This window comes from Pagrus pagrus (genome assembly GCF_965226575.1).
Source record: "Pagrus pagrus genome assembly, chromosome: 13".
Classification (NCBI taxonomy): Eukaryota; Metazoa; Chordata; class Actinopteri; order Spariformes; family Sparidae; genus Pagrus; species Pagrus pagrus.
In genome coordinates, this window is record NC_140197.1 from 12509361 (window position 1) to 12532029 (window position 22669).

The 22669-nt window shown below is 43.4% G+C and overlaps 1 protein-coding gene across 1 annotated transcript; it reads left to right on the forward strand.

Annotated features, from left to right (window-relative positions):
* The first annotated feature begins 2006 nt into the window (after window positions 1–2006).
* Window positions 2007–22398, forward strand: LOC311267663 (extracellular serine/threonine protein kinase FAM20C-like). The gene is made up of 11 exons (XM_084370857.1): window positions 2007–2080; window positions 5612–6148; window positions 7461–7639; window positions 19029–19107; window positions 19221–19313; window positions 19504–19619; window positions 19733–19913; window positions 21083–21192; window positions 21400–21481; window positions 21636–21695; window positions 21801–22398. Exons 1-11 carry the CDS (start codon window positions 2025–2027, stop codon window positions 22057–22059), a joined length of 1752 nt encoding a protein of 583 aa, XP_084226983.1. The 5' UTR covers window positions 2007–2024; the 3' UTR covers window positions 22060–22398.
* The last annotated feature ends 271 nt before the right edge of the window (window positions 22399–22669 follow it).

Below are 22669 nucleotides of genomic sequence, written 5' to 3' on the forward strand. Positions count from 1 at the left end.
GGATTAGATTATCCCACAATCTGTCATCTCCAAATGGACGACGAGAGAGAAAGAGGGGGACGGGGGGAGGCGGGGGTGCACGGGAGGTTATGAAAGATGGATGGAGGGAGGAAATGTATACGCAGAGAAAGATTGGAATTACTCCGCCGAGGATACATGAAGGCTGGGTTGCAGTATGGTTTTCCACTTGCGTACGTGTTGTGCCGTGTGTGAGCGAGTAAGTGTGTCTCTGGAAATAAACCGCGTGCATCAAACACATTGTTGCTCGAACTCTAGTTGGTATTCCACGCCAGTTCTCTCCTTATGGTTTTCCCCCTCCTCCGACATCCATCTTACCTCTCCTGCCCTCCATCCCTCTGCTTTTCCCTCCATCCCTTCTCCTCTCCATCTGCATTTGTCCCCCCCTTTGTCTTCACTTCTCTCCATCACTTCTGTCTCACCCTCTCGTTCTTCTCCCACTCCATTCCCTTCCTCCCTTCCTCCCTCGCTCCTCTCTCTTTCTCTCCCCAGATGAAATATTCATGCCCATCCATACTGGGAGTGTAGCAGCAGCAGCAGCAGCCGGAGCCACAGGAGTCAATGCTTTCAAAGACTTCGGGCCTCTGAGCTTACAGAGAGAGAGAGGGAGAGAAACAGAGAGGGAGAGAGAGGTGGTGGGGGAGGAAGAGAGGGAGTAGGCGGGAAAAACGAGAGGAGAGGTGAAGACAGAAAAGAGCAGGTGAGAGAAAGGAATAGAGAGATAAGCTGTGACAGAGAAGGGAAGAGAGGGAGTAGGAGGATGAGTGAAAGACCGAGGAGCCCCTCCATCACATCAAACAGCAGGCAACACATGATGAAACGCTTCTTTTGCATTTCGACACACACACACACACACACACACACACACACACACACACACACACACACACACACACACACACACACACCTGCAAACAGAAACTGTAGGTTAAACACAAAGAGAAAGTAAACCACAGAGAGATTCAGCGCCTCCAGCACTTCAAACATCGGCCGACACATGATTAAACACTGCGCCTCTCTTTGTATTCTGCTCGCGCACGCCAAAAAAAAGAAAACCTCTTGCACCCTTGGGTGCTCATAGGGCCACTTATTGTAAGCAGTTTTTGCACACTGGCATACATGAGGACACACATTTTACACAGGAGGTAACACGCTCTCTCTAAACAAACATTAAAAAGCGTTAGCGCACACACACACACACACACACACACACACACACACGTTAGGCTTTCATCGGTGGACCCCTCCGTATGATCCGACGGGCCCTCTGCCACCAGTCCTCCCTCTAATGCGCCAGATGTGATCTTGGATTCACTTTGTCTTATTATCCTGAGTTTGCACAACAGAGTCGCCGTCCGCCCGCCTGCTGGATAAAGCACACGCACGCTCCAATTAGGTGCCAAATTCTGGGTTGTTTCCAAGCAACCTACATTAAGCTGCGACTGCTGTGAGGGGAAACGGGGCTTCAAAGCTTTGAAGGATGTTTTCGCTGTTTGAATGTGAGTGTTTGAGCGTGTTTTATGTGTGTGTGAGTGGGAGAAAGGCAATAAAGACGGGAGAGAGGCTTTAAAGAAATTGAAAGCAACACAAATTTAAAATACATTGTTATGTTTGATTCCCTGACATCCTGTATGACGAGTGATGCTCAAGTCAGGGCCTGCGGGCCAAACCTGGTACGGAACAGGGTGCCTGGTGGCCCGTCGGCCATTTTCTGATTAAAAATGAAAATAAGTTGATCCACAGTGGAAACCCTTTTGTCTGTTTATGCCAATTAATACATGTTCAGTGATGTCCCGTGGATGAGAGATGCCAGTTTTATATGATTGGATAAATGAATCTGTTAGTAACAGGCTGACCTTTGCATGTCAGCAAAAGGTACACAGAAATTAGGATAATCCTGATCCCATAAATGTGTATTTCAGAATAAAAGTGGTTGAATATGCTCTAAATTAGCTGTTTTTGTTTTTGTAGCTGTAACACCACAGCCATCCGCTCATCCTCATGACATGAAAATCAGCTCGTATACAAGCAATGTGAACGTGACATGGCAAATTGCAGAAAGGTACGTATGACATGACAAATCTGAATGTGGCCCCCCGTGCAAAGCAAGTCGTGTTCCTGCTGTAACAGATCCAGAGCAGTGAATGGTCTGGATGTAGGAGTGTGCCTTCAGTGATCAAAGCAGCTTTGAACGGAGCACATTTTTTTCTTTCAGTATGCTGTTGAGCAGCTGACCATGAAGTGACCTCAGGTTTTGCTCTGCAGGAAGCAAAATGTATAAAAGATGGCCTTTCAAAAGGTATAACATAAAAGTGTACTCTGTGTGATTGGGACTGACTCCTGTCTTGAAAGCATGATTAGTGTAACACGTGTCCACGTCCAGTTCGCGCATTAGCAATAAATATAATGTGTTAAACCCAAGTTGCTTTAATATAAAGCTGTTGAACATTTTGTTTCAAATATTTTTTGTGCAAACGAGCAAAACAAAAACGGGATACACTCCCTCAGTGAACATACTACACACAGAAGTTGAGCCCAGAGTGAGACAGTTGCTCTTTTTAGAATAAAGCAAACAAAGATGGGAAACAAAATGTTACTGAGGAGCGAGCAAGGCATGAATCAGGAAGGACTTCATAGTTAATGAATCGTTAATGAGTAATCCCTGAATAAGTGTGCGTCGAGGACTAGATAGTAGATAATTATGAGTTACTGGAGAACAGACATGCACTTTCTTTATGAGCTGAATAACAATCAACCACCCTCAGATCGGCACAAACTAGTGATGACCCATCAGTTACTAATTACTTAATCATTAGTTACTGTTTTTGTGTACCTTCAAGTGAAGTGAAACATTATATTGAATACTGATTTTAGAGAGTCGGTGCATTGAAAAACAACTCGTTGGCCCATCTCTGATTACACTAAGAGGCTTTTCCTGTTAGGTTAGTGGGCTGTTCTGTTTGCTTTGCTGCGATTTCATTCCTGGTGAGAATTAGCTGGGTCAGTGTCTGCTGGAGGATTTCACACTGACCTGATTGTGCAGTAATTATCATACTGTTTCCTTGGTAAGCTTGGCTATCATAACAAAAATAGAGTGAGATTATATAGTGTTGATATTTACATGTTAGCAGCTCCTGCAGGCGGAAATAGCAAAAACTACCAAAAACTTCAACAAGTTATGTATTTAACGAGCGATCTATCCTCTCTGTCTGTGCATGTGTTGATGTTGTAATCTCATTTGTGACATTTAACAGTTGTTTACATGCAACGAAACACTCAGACGCTGCATGTAAAGCCGTGACATCCTGCCTCAGGTTCGAAAAACAGCCTATTCCTCCGGGACCTGCAGCCACATACATAATGCATTCTCTCTTAGAGCAAAGTTGGCTAATTAACGGTATAGTTGTCTAATTAGCAGTAGGCGAGAGAACGATTTTTCAACCCTCAGAGGACAGAAAAATGCTCAAGCTCAGAGAGAAGGAGTTAAAGGCATCGCAGGAGATTGTAATGGATGGTTATGACAAAAAGGGGGAGGGAGGAAAGAAGAGGGGACAGGTTCAAAGACACCGTTAAAGAGATGAATATTTGATTTAATCTGGGCTCCTTCAGAATATGAATTGATTACTCTGCATGTTTCTCGGCGCGCAGGCTTTAATGCGCTGCCAGTGTGAACCAGTTTGTAACAGAAGATCGAGCTCACAGCTCTTGACATCTCTGATACTTTCACTGAGAGTTAAAGCCGACCATTGTGCTCCATGAAAAAGAGCCAAATGAATATATAAAACATCGATCGGCCTCTGAAATGTCAGAACGCGGAGACAGAAATCTTTAAGAAAGGGAGAAAAACACTGAGTGTTTTCTTGCTTTTGAGGCAGGAAAATTAAAGTTTTTCTCCACCAGCCTACCACGCCATGTTATGTAAGCTTTTTCTACACTATTACAACCCTGCATCGATCCGGGCAGACTATAAAAAAAACATCTGGCAGTATATACCGATTCCTTTCCTCTCAGCTGTGGGTCACGCAGACACAGGTCACTGCAACCGCAACACAGCAGTCCTCTTGTTTCTGTTTAGATTGCAGTGACCGCAAGATAACAAACACACACGTGCAATCCACGAGGGGGGAAAGGGTAGAAATGCCACCAAACTGTGAATATATGCCTCATTAACAGAGTGAAGGGGAGCAGAATAAAAAGCGGGAGATGAAAAAAGGACTTTAAGGGAAAGACATGTGAGTAATTCCTCCAGCCTCGCTGGTCCACACAGGGAATTTGGGAGCAGCAAGTTGCTCAATAATGTATTGATTTTCTAAGTGAGCTTTTCTTTCTTTGAGGGTTTGATGTAAATGATTATCTGACAGCTTTCTGGTTGAGTGCGGCGTGAATGTGTGTGTTTATGAGCGCCTGTCTCGCTGCCCATCCACCTGTCTGTCTGACACCTTCAGTTTGTGTTGCTTTGCTTATAAACGCAACTGAGAAGAGCCTCTGGTTTACACTTCACACCTCACATCCCATAATGCCTCAGTTGTGTTTAAACCGAAGAGGCCGAAGCAGGTGTTTAACTGCATCCTTGAGAGTGGGATGTTACCATGGTGGTATGGGAGCTTCGTTTGCACCGTGACGTCCGCTCCACTGGGCTTTTCTGAATTCGAGTGTTAAACTGTTGCAGACGTGAAATGACACAACGAGCTAATGTGGCTCCCATACTGAACATGTTGGAGCACTGACAGCAGCTGGTGACGGTCAGAGGGACCATTTGGCTTTTGGCGATTATCAATGTTTAGCATTCCATGTGCAATTCACAGCACTGGGCGCCATATTAATATTTCTTTCCATTTCTGGCTAAATTTTCCTGCTGGAGGATCAATATCAGTCCAACAGAAACAGTTTCAGGCATGTTAGCAGCATGTTGGGGATGAATCTTACTGAGAGTCACACGTGTGGCCCAACAGCTTTTGGGGCGATTGCTACAGATGTTCATGGTGTCCAGAGGATGAACCCTAATGGCAAATGACATTCCCACTAGTGGCAGGCAATGTTGGCATCCTAACCAAGAAAGTTAATATGATAAACATTATACCTGTTTAAAACATGTTAGCATTCTCATTGTGAGCATGCTGATGTTAGCATTAAGCTGCTAAGCACTGCCTCAGTTCAGCCTCACAGCTGCCAGCAGCTTCTGTCATTCCAGCCACTTTCCATAAATGTCGTCAGCTTTCTGCACTGTTTTCTTTGCCCCATTAGTTCATATATAATGTGACCAGTACCGACAACTATCATATTTATTTAAAACCTCCTGAAAACCTGGTGCATGCATGGCCTCTTTTAAAAGTGCTCTATTGTGCTAACTGGCATTTGCCTAAATACACCAGCCTGTGTGAGCGATTCAGTTCCTTTAAAGCAAAATCAAACTAAAAGTTTTTATTCATCTGGTGTTTTCCAAATTTTGCCCACTGTGTGTCTGTGTGTGTGTGTGTAAACTGGAATGCAATCATCAGAAAATGTTTCATCATGGTCAGGTTTGAAGAGTTGGCAGGGCTTCACAGTCTGTTTGGATTTTAAATGTCTCTCTGTTGTTGCCTCTCTCCTCCAGCATGATAAAACTGAACCTGCGTCGATCCACTCACTCCATCTATTTGGGTCTGGCATGTCTGTCCCTCGCTCTCCACCTCCTTCTGGCATTATTTTGTTTCTCCGTCCTCCAGACAGCCTGCGTGCTTCCCACCTCCTCCTCTTCCTCCTCTTCCTCTGTTCCAAGAACAGACACTAAGCGCCATCAGGCTATCTCCTCCTCGTCTTCAGCTGCCTCCTCCTCACATAAACTGCCAACGATCCCCCAGGATGAAGAGCATCACAAACTGAATGCCAAAACCTCGCGCCCTGAGGGGAGAGACTCGCTTAATGATGCAACTGTGAAGATAAAGAAACTGATTGGAGTTGGAAAAGTGATTCAAAGGGTCAAAGGTCGTTCTAAGCTGGAGGCGTTGTTCAAGCATCCGCTGTACAACCTGGCACGCCCGGAGCTGCAAGACGATGATTGGCTGCTGAGGGTGAAGACAAAAGAACGCGCAGGGGAAACAGGAAGTGAAGAAGAGGAGAGGGAAGACGCAATCAGTAGCGACAGTGAGTGGTGAGTGAAACAGGCCGAGAAGGTGTATCAATATCAAGTACAAATAAGTGCGACTGACATTTGCATAGCTTGTGAACACACTAAACTACACTGAACAATGTTATACGTAGGAGGACACATAAGTTAAGCTCACATTGAATCCAGACACATTGAAATGGCATTTACAAAGAATGAAAAAGTAATAAGCCCGGGAGGATTCAGCACACTGTCTGCTGACCCACAATTCATTTCAGTCAAAAGCTGTGAGGTCAGAGAAGGTAACAGCAAACGTAGAGGAGGCATGGTGTTGTGTGTATGTGAATATCTGTATTATATCTGTTGGATGGCAGACACAATAACATCATCTCATCATCAAGCTTTTGACTCTCTGTATCTTTCTTCAATGTGCTCTAGATTACATGGAAAGTCATTCACGAGGCTGAGAAGTTAAAGTCGCTCATAGTGAACAATGTTGTGCTATTTACTAAACATTAGCTTGCTAACACAATGAAATAAGATTGTAAACAATGTTGGGAGCTAATTAGAAAATGTTACAGTGCCGTGCTAACGCGCTGGTATAATGAACTTAATGTGCTAATTAAAAAATATTACAACAGCTTGCTAACTCACTAAACTAAGATACTTAGCAATGTTGTAAGCAAATAAAAACATTTCAGTAGCTCGCTAATACAACAACCTAAATTAGTAACAAATGTTATGTGCTGATTAGCCTATAAAATATTACAGCAGCTAGCTAACAAACAAAACTAAGAGTTCAAACAATATTTTGTTGTTTGAATCAGAACATGTTTGTATAAAAACGCAGTGAACTAAGATAGCAACCAGTGTTGTGTGCTAATCACAGAATGATAATATGCTAGGCTTCACCAGGATGGTGAACATTTTAGGCCTAAACATGCTTTTACCTGCTAAATGTCAGCACGCTACTATTGTTACTGAGAGCGTGTTAGCATCCTGACATTAGCATCTAGCTGAAAGCATCGACATGCCAAAAATAGCCCGAGAGTGTCTAGCAGCAGTCTGATGTTTGCATGGTGCCATAAATTACCGTTAGCCCGGAGAAAAGACTTCCTGAATAATAACTCTTGGGGGTATTTATTTTTAATGTCGCTCAGCCTTTAGACTGCTGACGCTTTGCAAAATTAATGTAATGGCACGTAATGTGTTGCTTTAGTTGCAAAAGTGTTGCTTCATATGGAAAATGACGACAATATCTTCAGCACACATTCTCCAGTACAGCTTGTTTTATATCTCAGAGCTGACCTGAAACAAACTCTTCAGTTATTTACCATCTCCGCTTCCTCTCCTGAAGGCAGAGCGCCAGTCAGGAGGACGGCTACGACAAAGTGGACTGGACGAGCGACGTGGAGACCCACCCTCCCTGGCTACGCTTCCACCTGGGCATCTCTCGCTGGGAGCTGTACAACAGGAAGGATCCCAACCTGGCCGAGCTGACTCACTACTTGGCAACGCGGCGTATCCTCGGTGCTGGTGAGCAAATGAGGGGGGCAGGGTGAACAGGTGAGAGGACAGACTGGAGAAGGGACAGGGCCAGGGAACGCCACCAGAAGCAAAGGAGGGACGTTAGAGGAGGGTGAAGGATTACCAGTGATGTAATTATTCTCTCTTTAATCTTTCTGTTCCCAAAAATACATCCTGAAGTGTTAGCCAGATACAATTGTTTGTCACTGGCACCCTCGCGAAGAATATTTAGAAAACATGCTGCCGACATCATTCTTTAAATATCGTCCATGTTCTGCCAGAACCTGCACAGCCCACTCATGTGAAAACACTTCATTTAAGGTTCTGGATCAGAGATTTACTTGCTTTTGCTGAAACAAGGCAACCCAAGAACCAGTTACCGTGGGTCCAGTTTAGGTTTGAATGTACATTACAGTTAAATCAGATTAACTACTGCTGTTTCTCATTTTCAATCCCAATATTTGTCAAAGTTTTACGCTTCATGTTAAGATAAAGTCCAGCTCTTCACTTCACAGTGTTCACATTGCTCAATACAGCAAAATTAAATTTAGAAGCTGACCTAATCTTCACCCCCCGAATCATCCCAGTAGTACAAGGCTCTCATTTAAATTTGATCAATCAGCTTCTCATTCTTCATTTTAACTCAGATCCCTTTGTACAAACAAGCTAATCTTCGACAGCCAGAGGCAGCGCTAAATGTTTCACTCAGAGAATACAGTGAACCGCGCCACAGTTCATATATAGAACAGTGAGGAGGACAGTTTTAGAAACACATGCGCACGTTCGCACAAAGTTTCACACGTAGTTCGATCCTCAGGCGCACATAAGTTAGGCTCGCATTGAATCACAAGGTGTGAGGACAGAAGGTAGAAAAGCTCACACAGAGGAGGCGTGAACTGATTGTGTGTGTGTAATGTGAGAATCTGTATGACATTTGTGGGATGGCAGACACATTAACGCCCGTACATTATACTGCAATTCAGAAATGTTGCATTAAAAACTAACATTTGCAGATTCAAATTAGTTTATGAGGCTGTAGTCTGAGCTGTTGGTGGAGTGTCGGATGCAGGTCACATCCAGCCCAGAGGCAACTTAGATGTGGCCCAGCATACATTCATCTAATATATGAGAAAATATGTAAACATAGTATATATAAAGTTAGAATAATTGTATTTATTTATAAATTTTTTACTACATTCATTTGTGTTTGCTTAAAGGTGTTATTGACTTCTCACCCCTTGCATTGCATTCATGTCAAAAACACCACTGTTGTTCAAAACATCTGCCCTGGCAAGTGGTTACCAGTTTGTGCACCAGCTAACATTGCTAATGCTAGCCAACGTTGGTAATGTTGCAGATGTTAGCTTACGTTGCTAAGTTGCAAATGTTAGCTCGCAAATGTCAGCTAACATTGCTCACACTAGCTAGCAAACCGTTACACGCTGGCATTCCGACATCCCAAAATTCCGACATACCGTCATTCCGACATGTCACCATTCCGACATACCACTATTCCGACATGCCAACGTCCCGGCATTCCGACAAAGTTCAACCATAACCCTAACCCTAACACTTTTAAAAGATGTGTCGGAATGGCAAGACCACCATTCCGACCTTAGGAGGCAAAAAATGTCGGAATGATGGGATGTTTCATTAAAGGTTTAAGTGTTGCCATTCCAACAATTAGGGCCTAATGTCGGAATGGCGGTTGCCTCCCCTAGCAAACGTTAATGTTGCTAACGCTAGCTAGCTAACATAAGGGCAGTACAATATGCTGCCCGCAGACTGTAGAATCAACCATTTTGAGGTTTTTGTCCACAAACTGGCAACTATCAAGATTCTTGATGCTGACGAAACACAGATACCGCGCGATACCAACGGCAGTGTTACAATTGGGTGACGAACCTTGTTAGAGAAACTTTTATTCGGCTCCTTTCTACAAGCTCTGTAGATGTATTATTTTAAAAAATGATTTCTACATAAAAATCAGTATGACCTTTAAAATCTGTCATTACCAAAAAGCTTTTGAAGGCCGTTGAGAATGTCTGGTCCATCTACATTTAAAATCTCACCCAGTTGAATCAGTAACTGAATATCCGTGGAGTAGTGGATTACTGTGTTGCATTGTTCTGGACTGAAGCATGATCTTCAGTCAACACCGACTGTAGCTACACTGGTCCAACAAAAGGCCACGATTGGTACTGATGTCTCGATTTTCAGCTTTATTTCTCCTCCTTCACCGACGTTACAAATCGTAGAACACCGTGAAAACTATAAGTAAAAGCATAAGAGTCCATGAGTTCATTGAAGCTAATGCTAACACAGTGCAAATAAACAAATACATGTCAAGAATTCTGTATGCTCAAGCATATTGTAAACAACCAAGAAATAAAATACAGGTAAAACAAAGCACAATTACCGTTTGCGCCTCTTGAACACAGTGTACATAGCTCTGAACATATGCCATGACCTCCTGCTTCCATGTCTGTGGTCCCGCTTCTTCTTCTGACCCACAATCCCACAGTTCATCCTCAAAACAAACCAGGGTCATGTGACCATGCACTTTCAAAATAAAATGTCCCCACATGAAGGTTTGAAATCACCACTGAAATCATTTAGAATCTACATTTTTACACAACATAAGCTCTTTTTAATTTTCTTATTTATTGTCATGAATTTATCTCTATTTATTAACCTTTTTAAACATTTCATGGACTTGAACCTGTTTTAGTATCTAAACAATGAAATCTGTCTCACAGACAGTTACACTCCCACCAAATTACTATGATTTATGATCACCTTTGACCTTGAATAAATCTAGTAATTTCTCAAACAATACACAATACCTGGTATAAGAGAAGAACTCTGAGACCAATAAAGGTGCTAGTAGCCCTCAACACATGTATGTGTTACAGGAACTATGGAAATACATTTAGTTACTTTCCACTAACACAACCAGTTTATGAATAGGACGTTCAAAAATGGATGGATTAGTGAGCCTTTGACCTTCCTTTCCTAATTTTTTGTCACCTATTTGTATGGTGGCTTTCCGCACCAGACCATCATCATCTGTACAAACATTCAGTACTTTTCCCAGTCTCCATTCATTGCGGGGAGCCCCCTCTTCTCTGAGAATGACAACATCTCCAATCTTTACATTGCGTCGTGGAGAATGCCACCTTTGCCTCAGAGTGATGTTTGCCAGATATTCTTTCTTCCACCTACACCAGAATTGTTCTGTCAAATATTGTACTCTGCGCCACCTTTTCTTGGCGTACAGATCTTCTGCCACAAATTTTCCTGGGGGAGGCAGAGGAACAGAGGTTTTCATGGTGAGCAAATGATTTGGTGTAAGTGGCTCTTCACCTTTAGGATCACTGATGCTGTCAGTAGTGAGTGGGCGGCTGTTTATTATTGACATGGCTTCATAGAAAAATGTTCTCAAAGAGGCATCATCCAACCTCCCAGCACTCTTTGAGAGAACCCAAGTCATAACACTCCTCACTGTCCTAATCTGCCGTTCCCATACACCCCCCATGTGACTAGCATCAGGTACATTCATTACAAGGTCACACTGTTTCTCTGCTAAATAAGCAACCAGTCTGTCTTTGTCCACTTCTTTTAGAGCCTTTGAGAATTCATTCTTAGCTCCTACAAAATTTGTCCCTTGATCTGATCTGATCTCTCTTACAGCTCCTCGGATAGCTATAAAACATCGCAAAGCATTAATGAAGGCATCTGTTGTTAGATCTTCAAGCATTTCTATGTGGATGGCTCTTGATGATAAACAAGTGAATATCAGGCCATATCTCTTACTTTCCTTCCGACCCTGCTTAGTTGGAAAGGGTCCAAAACAGTCCATCCCGCAAAATGAGAATGGTGGTGATGGTTCAATACGATTCACAGGCAGATCAGCCATTTTTTGTGTCTCTGTTGGCCTGCGAGCTCTTCTGCATGGGACACATTGTTTGATGTGATTTGCCACAACCTTACTGCCACCAACAACCCAGTAGCCATTTGCTCTCAGTTCATTGAGGGTTTGACCTCTGCCTTGATGCTGAGTTTTCTCATGACAGTAATCCAAGATCAGGCGTGTGACTACACCATCTTTTGGCAGGATGGCAGGATGTTTCAGGTCAAGAGTTAAGGAAGCTGCTTTTAATCTCCCTCCCACCCTGAGAACACCCTCTTGCAACACTGGGTCAAGCTGAAACAACTGATTATTATGTGACAGTTTTCCCTGCCTGAGCTTCTGCATCTCCTCTTTAAAGGCGTCTTTCTGTGCTAATCTCACAAGAACCAAACCAGCCTTTCTCCTGTCCTCAACTGTTAGGAGCTCTGATGATTTGTCTTTTTGTGCTAGCCGTAGGATCCGAGCCACAACATTCAATGCAGTATGCCACTTAGGGAATCGTTCAAATCTCTCCAGGAAATTCTCTTCCTTGACTACATTGATTTGCAGTGCTTGTGTTGTTTTTACCTCTGGATCTCCTACCATAAGCTCTGGAGTGGTTTTTGGTGTGTCAATCTCTCTCTCCCAGAGGAATTTTGGTCCAGTAAACCAGTTGGAATTGATCAAGTCTGCCACCTTGAGGCCTCTGGAGGCATGATCAGCCGGATTCTGATCAGTATCAATGTGATACCACTGGGCTGGATCGGTTGTGTCTCTGATTCTCTGGACTCTATTTGCGACAAAGACGTGAAACCTACGGGCTTCATTAGCAATGTAGCCTAGAACTACTTTTGAGTCTGTCCAAAAGTATTCTTGGTCAATTTTGAGTTCCAGTTCCTCTTTTAACATGCTACTGACTGCTGAGGACACCACGGCAGCTGTCAACTCAAGTCTTGGTATGGTTACAACTCTGGTGGGAGCGACTCTGGCTTTGCCTATGATTAATGAGCAATGAATTCCATCTTCACTCACCACTTGAATGTACGAACACTGACCGTACCCATAGCTACTCGCATCTGAGAAGTGATGCAACTCGACTCTTTGAACCTTTCCTAAGGCTTCAGGAGCAAAGCATCTTGGGATTTGGAGCTTTTGCAGATTCTCTAGATCACTCAGCCAATTCTTCCACTGTGGCTGTAAGTCTTTGGGCAGTGGTTCATCCCATGCTATGCCCTTTTGACACATTTCTTGTAGCACCTTCTTTCCCAATAGGAGAAAGGGAGCAAGAAAGCCTAGGGGGTCAAACACAGAGGCTACAATTGAAAGTATTCCTCTCCGTGTTGCTGGTTTCTCATCCAGGGATACACTGAAAGAGAAAGTGTCACAGTTCACATTCCACTTTACTCCCAGCACAGTCTGAATAGGGAGATCTCCGTGACTGAGATTTACATCATGAACTCCACTAGCTCGTTCACAGTCCGGAATTGACTCTAAGACTTCCCTGTTGTTGGAGACAAACTTGTGGAGATGTAGTTTCCCCTTCGCACACACATTTTGTGTCTCTCTCACTAATTTGATGGCTTTGTCTGCTGATTCTACGCTGATGAGGCCATCATCAACATAAAAATTCTTCTTAATGAAGTTGGCCGCAGATGGATGCTCTTTTTCATTTTCATTCGCTAAGAACTTCATACCATAATTTGCACATCCAGGAGAGGACGCCGCCCCAAAGAGGTGGACCTTCATACGATACTCCTTTGGCTCTGAATTGGTATCCCCCCGTTCCCACCAAAGAAACCGCAAGTAATTTCTGTCCTCTCTGCTTACGTGAAATCTATGAAACATTTTCTCTACATCGCAGATGATCGCAACTGGATGTTTGCGGAATCTACAGAGCACTCCCGTCAGACCATTGGTGAGATCAGGTCCACTAAGTAAGTGGTCGTTTAGAGCTGTGCCCTCATACTTGGCAGAACAATCAAAGACAACTCTAATTTTTTCAGGTTTCCTTGGGTGATAAACCCCTTGATGTGGAATGTACCACACATTTCCATCCTCGGGCGGGTCTTCGGCTCTCTCTGCTTCCCCACCTTCGATGACACCTGCCATGAATCTAACATAGTCCTCCTTGAATTTGGGATCTCTCTCAAGTTTCCCTTTCAGGTACTTCAGTCGCACCAGAGCGAGTCGCTTATTTTCTGGTAGATGAGGACGTGTTTTAAAAGGAAGTGGCATTTCAAGGTGTCCATCTGAGTTCTGCTGTATTGTTTGATTCAGGATTTGCATGAACTGAATATCATCTTGTGATATGGTCTTTTCCCCATAGCTTGTGTCTTTAAAATCAGATTCAAGGACTCTGATGACAGCAGCTGGCGTTAATGATGGAAGTTCTTTGACGGACACACGATGGCAAAGACCTGTCACCTCTGTTGACTTAGCAACCTTTGTTGAGCTGCCAACAATGCTCCATCCTAAGTCAGTCCTAATGGCATATGGCTCTTCTTCACCACCTGTAATAACATGCCGTGGTGCTAATGCTCTACAACAGTCATAGCCTATTAAGAGTCCAACTTCACAATCTAACAACTCTGGCATTTCCTGTGCTATAGCATTCAGGTGTTTCCATCTCTTAGCTGTTGCAGGAGTAGGAATGTGTGAGCGTTCAAGTGGGATGAAATCTCTGGTGTATGCAGGTGGCAAGTTAATAAAGCTATGTGAGGAAAACCCTCTAACTCTAAGACCACTAACCTTCTCACTCTGAACAATGGAATCTTTTCCCAAAATAGTGGTAAGCTTTAACTTGACTGGCTCTAAACCTGAACCTATCTTCTCACATACCTCTTTGTCCACAAAAGTGGTGCTACTCTGAGTATCTAACAAAGCATATACTAATGTCTCTGTTTCAGGGGTTGTGACTGATGAGAGCCACACAGGTACTATCATGGATGTGCTCCCACCATCACCTTTGTCTACAGAGCAAGAAAGTGAAGATGAATTTTCTTCTGCCTGCACAGCATGAGAAGATGTGTCTGGAGCAGTGCTGCGGTACTCATGCAACGGTGTTGGATGGTGTTTTTTGCATATACTACAGGTTGCTTTGTTTCTGCAGTCCTTTGAGTTGTGTCCTTTCTTAAGACAGCCAAAACACAGGTTTTTGTCCAGTATGAATCTTTTCTTTTCTTCAGCTAACTTATTAGCGAATGTCTGGCATTTGTGGATGGAGTGAGTTTCACTACAGTACATGCATTTAACTGGACTTGAAGAATTGAGTAGCATGTTCACTCTTTTTGATTCATTTGCATCTCTTGTGCTGTTCTCCACAGCGCCTTGTGTTCTCATCACTGTGTTGTATTTTTCTGATTCTTTTGTGTTTGTGATGAACACATTGGCTTTTGGCCGCTTTGTGTCTCTGGGTGGCCTGTCTTCAGATGACTTCAAGGCATAAAGGGATGTTACAGGGTTGCATGCTACATCTGCCTCATGAGCCAAAAACTTGGCAAACTCTTTGAAACTGGGATATTCATGTGTTTCCTGCAATTGTTTTGTTACATGTCGATTCCAGCGAGATGTAACCCAATCAGGGAGTTTCTGTAGCATCCTCTGATTTTCTTCACAATCATTTAATACCTGAAGACCTTTAATGTGTGGCATGGCATTGCTGCAGGCAGTAAGAAAATCACTGTATTGTCTGAGTTTAAGAGAGTCACGTGAACTAATCTTTGGCCAGTTGTTCAATTTTTCTCTGTATGCACGTTGGATTACAAAGGGATGGCCGTAGCGAGCATTCAGTGCATCCCACGCTTGGTTGTAAGCTTCTTCATCCTTCCTGTAGAAGTTTCCTTCCAGCACTGACCGTGCTTCACCACTGATGTACTTCTGAAGGTAAAACAATCTGTCAGCTGGATTCGTGCATCTCCGTTCTATGAGTGCCTTGAAACTAGTGCTCCACTCTATGAACTTGAGTGGGTCTCCTGAGAAGACTGAGGGCTCGGGTGCTGGAAGTCTGGTGAGAGCCATTGTGTCATGCAATGCTTGTACTAAAGAGACGTCTTTGCTTACATTGTTTGATTGTACATTGTCATTGTTTTGATGTAATTGTTCCTCTTTTGTCTCTTTGTTTTTGTTAGACATAGGAAGACAGTGGCTCACCTCACCTGTTCCAGGGGCCTCACCTGAGCCTGCTTCAGAATAAGCTTTCATCTTAGCGGCAATCACTTGAAGATCTCGCTGATTTTCCAGTCTTTTAAGTTCTTGCCTTTGTGCAGCAATTGCCTCCTCCATTTCCATTTCTGCCCTTTTGGCAGCAAATTGTGCAACACAGTCTGCTCTTTTTATTGTGATACTTTGCTGCTCTGATGCACATCTTGATTGGTGGCTACAAACAGAAGACTTGGGAACCGAGGCACTAAATATTGACTGTGCATACTCTTTGTCAAGTATCATGTGCAATCTTGCATTTTCTGCCATAGCATCAAAGTCATCTTGCCCCACTTCACTCATGCGCACTTTCAGTAGCCCCATCACATCTGCAGTTACTGCTGAGCAGGAATCCATTTTACGTCTGATGTCAGTGGAAGGTGCAAACTGTACTCGGATATTCTCATATGCATCTTTCATTTGAGCCTCCAGCTCCTCAACAGCGTCCATCACGCAACACAAGTCTTTGTCAGAGCACTCATTTTTGAGTGAGGAGCGTGTAGCTCTAATTTGTTCCTTCCATTTGTCATACAACATAGCAAACCTATTCTCCTTTTGAGAGGTCTCTTGTTGTTTTAGCTCCAGCATTTTGGGAGTGAACTTTCTCTCCCGTGAGGATTTACGGGTTTCAACTTTGGAGGTAGGCTCGGTTACTGATACCTTTTGAATTTGTATTCTAGCATGGATATCATCAATAAGTGTCTCTAGTTTCTCTATTTCAGCCTCATCAATCTGAAGTTTTAACCGTTCGTTTAATCTTACTAACTCTGCTTGGAGGGACTCAACATGTTCATTGAGACCATCATGTGATTTTCCACTGTGCATTGACATTGCAATGTAATAGAAATGTTACTGTATTTATAACTAAATTATTGCTAAACATATATGTGTACCAGAAATAATAAGTAGCAATAGTTACTCTTATAAACCTCTTATGCATTCATTTGGTAATGCATTTGAACTCTTTAGTCAAAACCCACAGGACATTCATAACAATATAAAGCAGGAACGTTTAGCATTTCACTCAAAACCTCTGTTGCTTAATAGTTAAGCTCTTTCAACCTTTAAAATGTCCACACAGTTGAAGGTTGGTACTCTCAAAGCAAATGCTTATTGCAGAGCTGCTCTCGTCTGCCTGAAGGCTGTAAATCATGCCAGCTGAAGCCAGGTAAGGATATATGAAGAACTGTAGCACTCGCTGGTAAACGCTGCCCTCTGCTGGTGAAGTTGCGGTAATTCGCGGTCGACGATGCCGTCTTCTCTCTTATCAGCAAGCCATGATGAAGTCGCGGTGCTCCGGTGGTTGACGCTCTCTCTCTCTAGTCGGCTCCTGGTCGTTCCGGCCTCGCCTCACTCCAGCAGTCTTGCTTCCAGCATGCGTCGGACATTTGCAGCTCTCCTCTCTCAACTCTTGGCCACATTAGCGGTACGTTTTCACTGTAGCTACACTGGTCCAACAAAAGGCCACGATTGGTACTGATGTCTCGATTTTCAGCTTTATTTCTCCTCCTTCACCGACGTTACAAATCGTAGAACACCGTGAAAACTATAAGTAAAAGCATAAGAGTCCATGAGTTCATTGAAGCTAATGCTAACACAGTGCAAATAAACAAATACATGTCAAGAATTCTGTATGCTCAAGCATATTGTAAACAACCAAGAAATAAAATACAGGTAAAACAAAGCACAATTACCGTTTGCGCCTCTTGAACACAGTGTACATAGCTCTGAACATATGCCATGACCTCCTGCTTCCATGTCTGTGGTCCCGCTTCTTCTTCTGACCCACAATCCCACAGTTCATCCTCAAAACAAACCAGGGTCATGTGACCATGCACTTTCAAAATAAAATGTCCCCACATGAAGGTTTGAAATCACCACTGAAATCATTTAGAATCTACATTTTTACACAACATAAGCTCTTTTTAATTTTCTTATTTATTGTCATGAATTTATCTCTATTTATTAACCTTTTTAAACATTTCATGGACTTGAACCTGTTTTAGTATCTAAACAATGAAATCTGTCTCACAGACAGTTACACCGACGCCCACTCCCAAAATACAAATGAAATGCAAGAGCACTGAGGTCAAGACAAAAGAGACTGCCGTTTAATAATCAAACGTTTGTCAGTAAATCTGCTGCTCTGGTGACTCTTTTGCTGTCGGGTCAGAAATATAATCCTCACAACAACTTCCATTATCTCAACACCCACACGCGTAAACACACTGACCCACACAGACAAACTGGTTGTACACATCCTTAAACGCACACAGGCACACAACTTCACTCTTGTCAACACGCTGGTTCTGTGTTTGCTCGTCTCAGACGTCGCAGAATGAATAATACATGGAGATTTGTGTTATACGCTGCAGATTAAGCACTAATCTCAGCTACGGGCTGATTTTTGTGTGGCTGTGTCATCCCTTTCTCTCATGTTGAACACTCACCAGGGTGTAAATACCTTTAAACATTTGAATTCAGATTAATTTTCCTTTAATCAAAGTTAGAAACAGGTGTTATAAATAAAAATGAGAGGATTTGATTTATATATTTTGAATTAATAGCTCCTACAAGTACGGCGTGTAACAACCAAAGCAGCCTCCTCTCCTGGATGTCGGGGACCTTGTTCACTTGAAAGAACACATGCTGCTTTGATTCAACTCGTTCACGCGGCCCAGCTGTTTGAAGAGTGGCTGAGGTGGCTCATGCTTCTTTGGATGAAAGACTCCAGAGGTGCCCCTGTGTCGTGATCTCAGTGCTGCTAAAAGGAGTTAAAACTGCAAACTAGGCAGTGATACACCGAGCCCCGTGTCTATGTGTCGCATGGGTTACATTGCAACCAAGTTCTTTTCCCAGTTGTGGACCAGATGGAGGATCGGGTGGTGTTAATGGAAACAGGCGAGGCCGACTGCACTGAGCACATAAACAGTGCAGCACTCACATAATCGTTACATATCTTTTCTTTTGAAGGTCTCATTTTTCGCGTCACAATACAATTCGCTCATGTATGGCCAATAAAGAAGTGATTGCATGGAAATTGCAACAAGTTCTTACATCGAACCCCTTTAAATGACTTTCTGACATATCATGCAGAAAAGTTGAAAATACATTTCTTTACATTTCAGTTTTTAATTGAATGTTTTGGCAACGCTGTAGTTAAGGTCTTGTTAGGTTTAGGCACAAGAGACACTTGGTTGGGGTCATGTTTCGGCTTAAAATACCTGATTGGTTGACTCAAATATGGCTGTAAAAAGTCACAACATCACTGTCAGCACGCACGCTCCTCACTTTATCCTTACCTTTCAGTTCAGAAGACGGGAGGCACCCAGCTCAAGCTGCTCATGTCGTTCCCGAACTACGGACAAGCTCTGCTGAAACCCATGAAGTAAGACACCACTGCTGCTTGTGTTGCTCCGGTTCACAACTGTAAAATCTCTTTGTTCGCACTTCAACATTGAGTTTTGTGTATTCGTGCTTGCATGTGTTGTTGTTGCACAGACAGTCCAGAGATGCAGAGACCGATGGGAACCTCTTCTACTTCTCCGACTTTGAAAGACACAACGCAGAGATCGCTGCCTTCCACCTCGACAGGTACAGAGTCTGTCACACTGTGTGAGCCGGCAGCAGGTGTCCTGCGGTGGACGGTTCACTCAGTGGCCACCAGGTCACCGGTCCAACACTGCAATGATTCATTCATGAAGCTGTCGTAGTCACGGGGATACAAGTGAAGAGTTTGTTATTCTTGCCCATGATCCAGTCTCTCTTCCTTGTCCTGTCTCAGGTTGTTGGGCTTCAACAGGGTGCCTCCGGTGGTCGGTCGTCTCATCAACGTCACCTCAGAGGTCAGAGAGATCACCACTGACCACAAGCTGTCCAGGACCTTCTTCACTTCCCCTGGTATGTGTTTATTTCCATGCCTGCACCCAGCTGCTCGTCCACACAGCAAAACCCAAAACATTCAAACTTCCCGACCGCTAAACTCCAGCTGTCGTCTGTCGGACTCCTTCCAGTTGGAAACGTGTGTTTCTATGGCCAGTGTGAGTACTACTGTTCATTAGAGCACCCAGTGTGCGGGCAGCCACATTCACTGGAGGTTTCCCTGGCCGCCATGCTGCCTGACCTCACCCTCGCCCCCCGCAGGTCCTGGAGGTCACCGTGGAGACGCTCCTACAGCCGCACCAAGCTAGCACAGTGGGTGTACCGTCCTATTGGTAGTTTTGGTTAAAGGTATTAAAGGTGTCAAAAGTTTGTTTTAAAGGAATAGTTCACCACAAAATCAATCATGCATGTGCTGCTTTTTATCCATGTAGATTGTTTCGGTTTGAGTTGCAGAGTTTTGGAGATATCGACCGACCGCGCAGGAGGGAGTGTGCATCTACTCATGGACGAGATGCCAGCTGACTAAGCTAACTAAGCTAGCAAACATTGCAAGCACCATCTAGTTCCATTATATTCAAGAGAAGGCAGACGTCTCTACGGCTGATATCTCCAAAACTCAGCAACTCACAACAAAACAATCATGATGGATAAATAGCACTACAGGTGAGAGGAAAACAGTGTTGTTGTTAATTATTTTGAGGTGTCCCTGCACTAACTTGTAACTGATGGGTTTGTATTGAAATGTTTCTACCTTGTTGTTTGTGGAGTTCTCAGTTTATGTAGTCATGAGTCTTCGCTGCCCTCCAGTGGAGTGAAGAAAAACTGCAACACAATGTTGAATTTGTGGTTTACACAAAGTCAGTCGACAATATTGATTTCAATACACAGAACTCATTATGAGTGTTTTAATGCGGCTGTTTAGGCTGTTAGAGCCTTTTTAAAGATTTCTCTTTTTTTCTCTTTCTCTCAGTTTTATTTTTAGGCAGGTGTATGTGCAGGAGCTCACATTAAAGGTGCAATATGTAAAAAATGGCCACCTGTTGAACTTCAACAGGTGGCAGCAGGTGGCAGCATATCAGCAGAGTTAGCTAGCTCAATTAATTGTGCATTTAGTGGTCCACCAGCACCAGAGGAGTTTTGTTTTTACACCACTAGCACAGGAACTGACTGACTGACTGTGGCTGGAACGGGCTGTAGCTAACTGGTTAGCATGCTAACTCTAGGAGATATCTCTGCAACACAATACATGGACGTCATAACGTCAAAACCATTATTTCTTCACATTCTGTTGATGATTGTGGTTAATATTGTTGAATATTTTCAACTAAAATACTTACATATTGCACCTTTAACGTGATGAATGTGTGTGGAGGCCTTCAGATCAGCCCTCAGTTCTCCTGCTGTCCTGCAGCTCCGGTGGATTGTTTGTGTGTCCACTCGTTTATGTGTTTTCTTCTACTTAATTGCACTGTTGTTCCCAGGTGGGAGAAGGACCCGGCCTACTGTGACACAGTCAAACAGACGCCTCCTTACAATCACGGCACCAGACTGGTGGATCTCATAGATATGGCCATACTGGACTTCCTCATGAGTGAGTCTCTTTATTGTATACTCAGTTTGCAACATTATGGGGATTATAGGCAGTGTGATCGGGCAGTCAGTGACATTTAAAGAGGGGAAACTGTGTAAATAAGTAAATAAGAGTATTACCTCCCATGTTAATGCACAGACATGAATTATACATCTACAAAATGTCTGTCACATGGCCTAAATGAAGATGAATGTGTTTCATTCAAAGGCAACATGGACAGACATCACTATGAGACGTTTGAGAAATTTGGTAATGAGACTTTTCTGCTGCACCTTGATAACGGCCGGGCGTGAGTACCACAAACATCTGCTGACTCATTTCAGCTCAGCCAGCTGCAACAGCCTAATTGTCTTTTTCTAACAGTGTCAGCCAGAGTGGGAATATTTTATTTATGTGACTTTCTTTCTTTCTTTCTTTCTTTCTTTCTTTCCTATGTTTTACAGGTTTGGCCGTCACTCACGGGATGAGCCGACTATTCTGACTCCTTTGAAACAGTGTTGCAGGTGAAGCAAAATTAGAGGGTGGATAAAATAAACTGTAAATATTAAAGTCGGTAAGTATTGTTGTGGAAACCTGTGTGAATGTCCTTTTTATCATTCTTTACGTAGGATCCGTCAGTCCACCCTCCTTCGCTTGCGCCTGTTGTCCCTCCCCGGCATCCGTCTGAGTGATGTCATGCGGGAGTCGCTGGTTCAGGACCCTCTGGCAGGCATTGCCCCCCTCCTCTCTGAACCACACCTCTCTGCTTTGGACCGACGCCTGGCAGCCGTCCTGCAGGTGGTGCAGACCTGTCAGCATCAGCACAGAGATGTTATTTATAATGACTTGGAAGGATATGATGAAGACTTCAATCAACTGCCTGACTGAGGAAAAAAAACACTAAATCATGTCGATGTCGAATTATTTTTTGTTTTCCATTATTGAAGGTGCAATATGTAAGAATTGTAGTTGAAAATGTTCAAAAGTAACAGTAAAAAATAGCAGGTTAGACGTAGCAGAGATGTCTACTGAAGTTAGCATGCTAGCAAACTAGCCCCTACCCATCCCAGTCCTAAACTCCTGTGCTAGCAGCACAAGCGCCTTCACTCCCCTGGTGCCTGAGCTCCCAGTCCAAACCGCTAGCTGCACAGCTACAGTTGGCAGCAGTTAGTGGTTACTCTGGTGATATGCTAACCCCAGTTATTTTGTGAGTATGAATTTGACAGGTGGCCAATTCTTACATAATGCACCTTTAAGTTTCTAATGAATTAACCTGAATAAAATGGTTCAGTTCAGTGTGCTGACTTCACATCTCAACCACCGGCAGCTGAAAGTAATTCACCTTCACCCTGAAAGTCAGTCTGTGTGATTGATGAATATGGATTTTGTCTAATTTTGAGGATATTTGCAGAGGTATGGCACGCAGTGCCTGATAAGAAAAAGCAGAAAAATTAGAGAAAAGTCTGAAAAGGTGAACAAAATTTATGTTCTTGTCTCT

Excerpts from the sequence above, each read along its gene's own strand:
- LOC311267663 (XM_084370857.1), top strand. The coding sequence starts at position 2,025 with ATGAAAATCAGCTCGTATACAAGCAATGTGAACGTGACATGGCAAATT. Across the intron at positions 19,314-19,503 it reads GCTGCCTTCCACCTCGACAG|GTTGTTGGGCTTCAACAGGG; the intron begins GTACAGAGTCTG and ends GTCCTGTCTCAG. Across the intron at positions 21,696-21,800 it reads CCTTTGAAACAGTGTTGCAG|GATCCGTCAGTCCACCCTCC; the intron begins GTGAAGCAAAAT and ends TTCTTTACGTAG.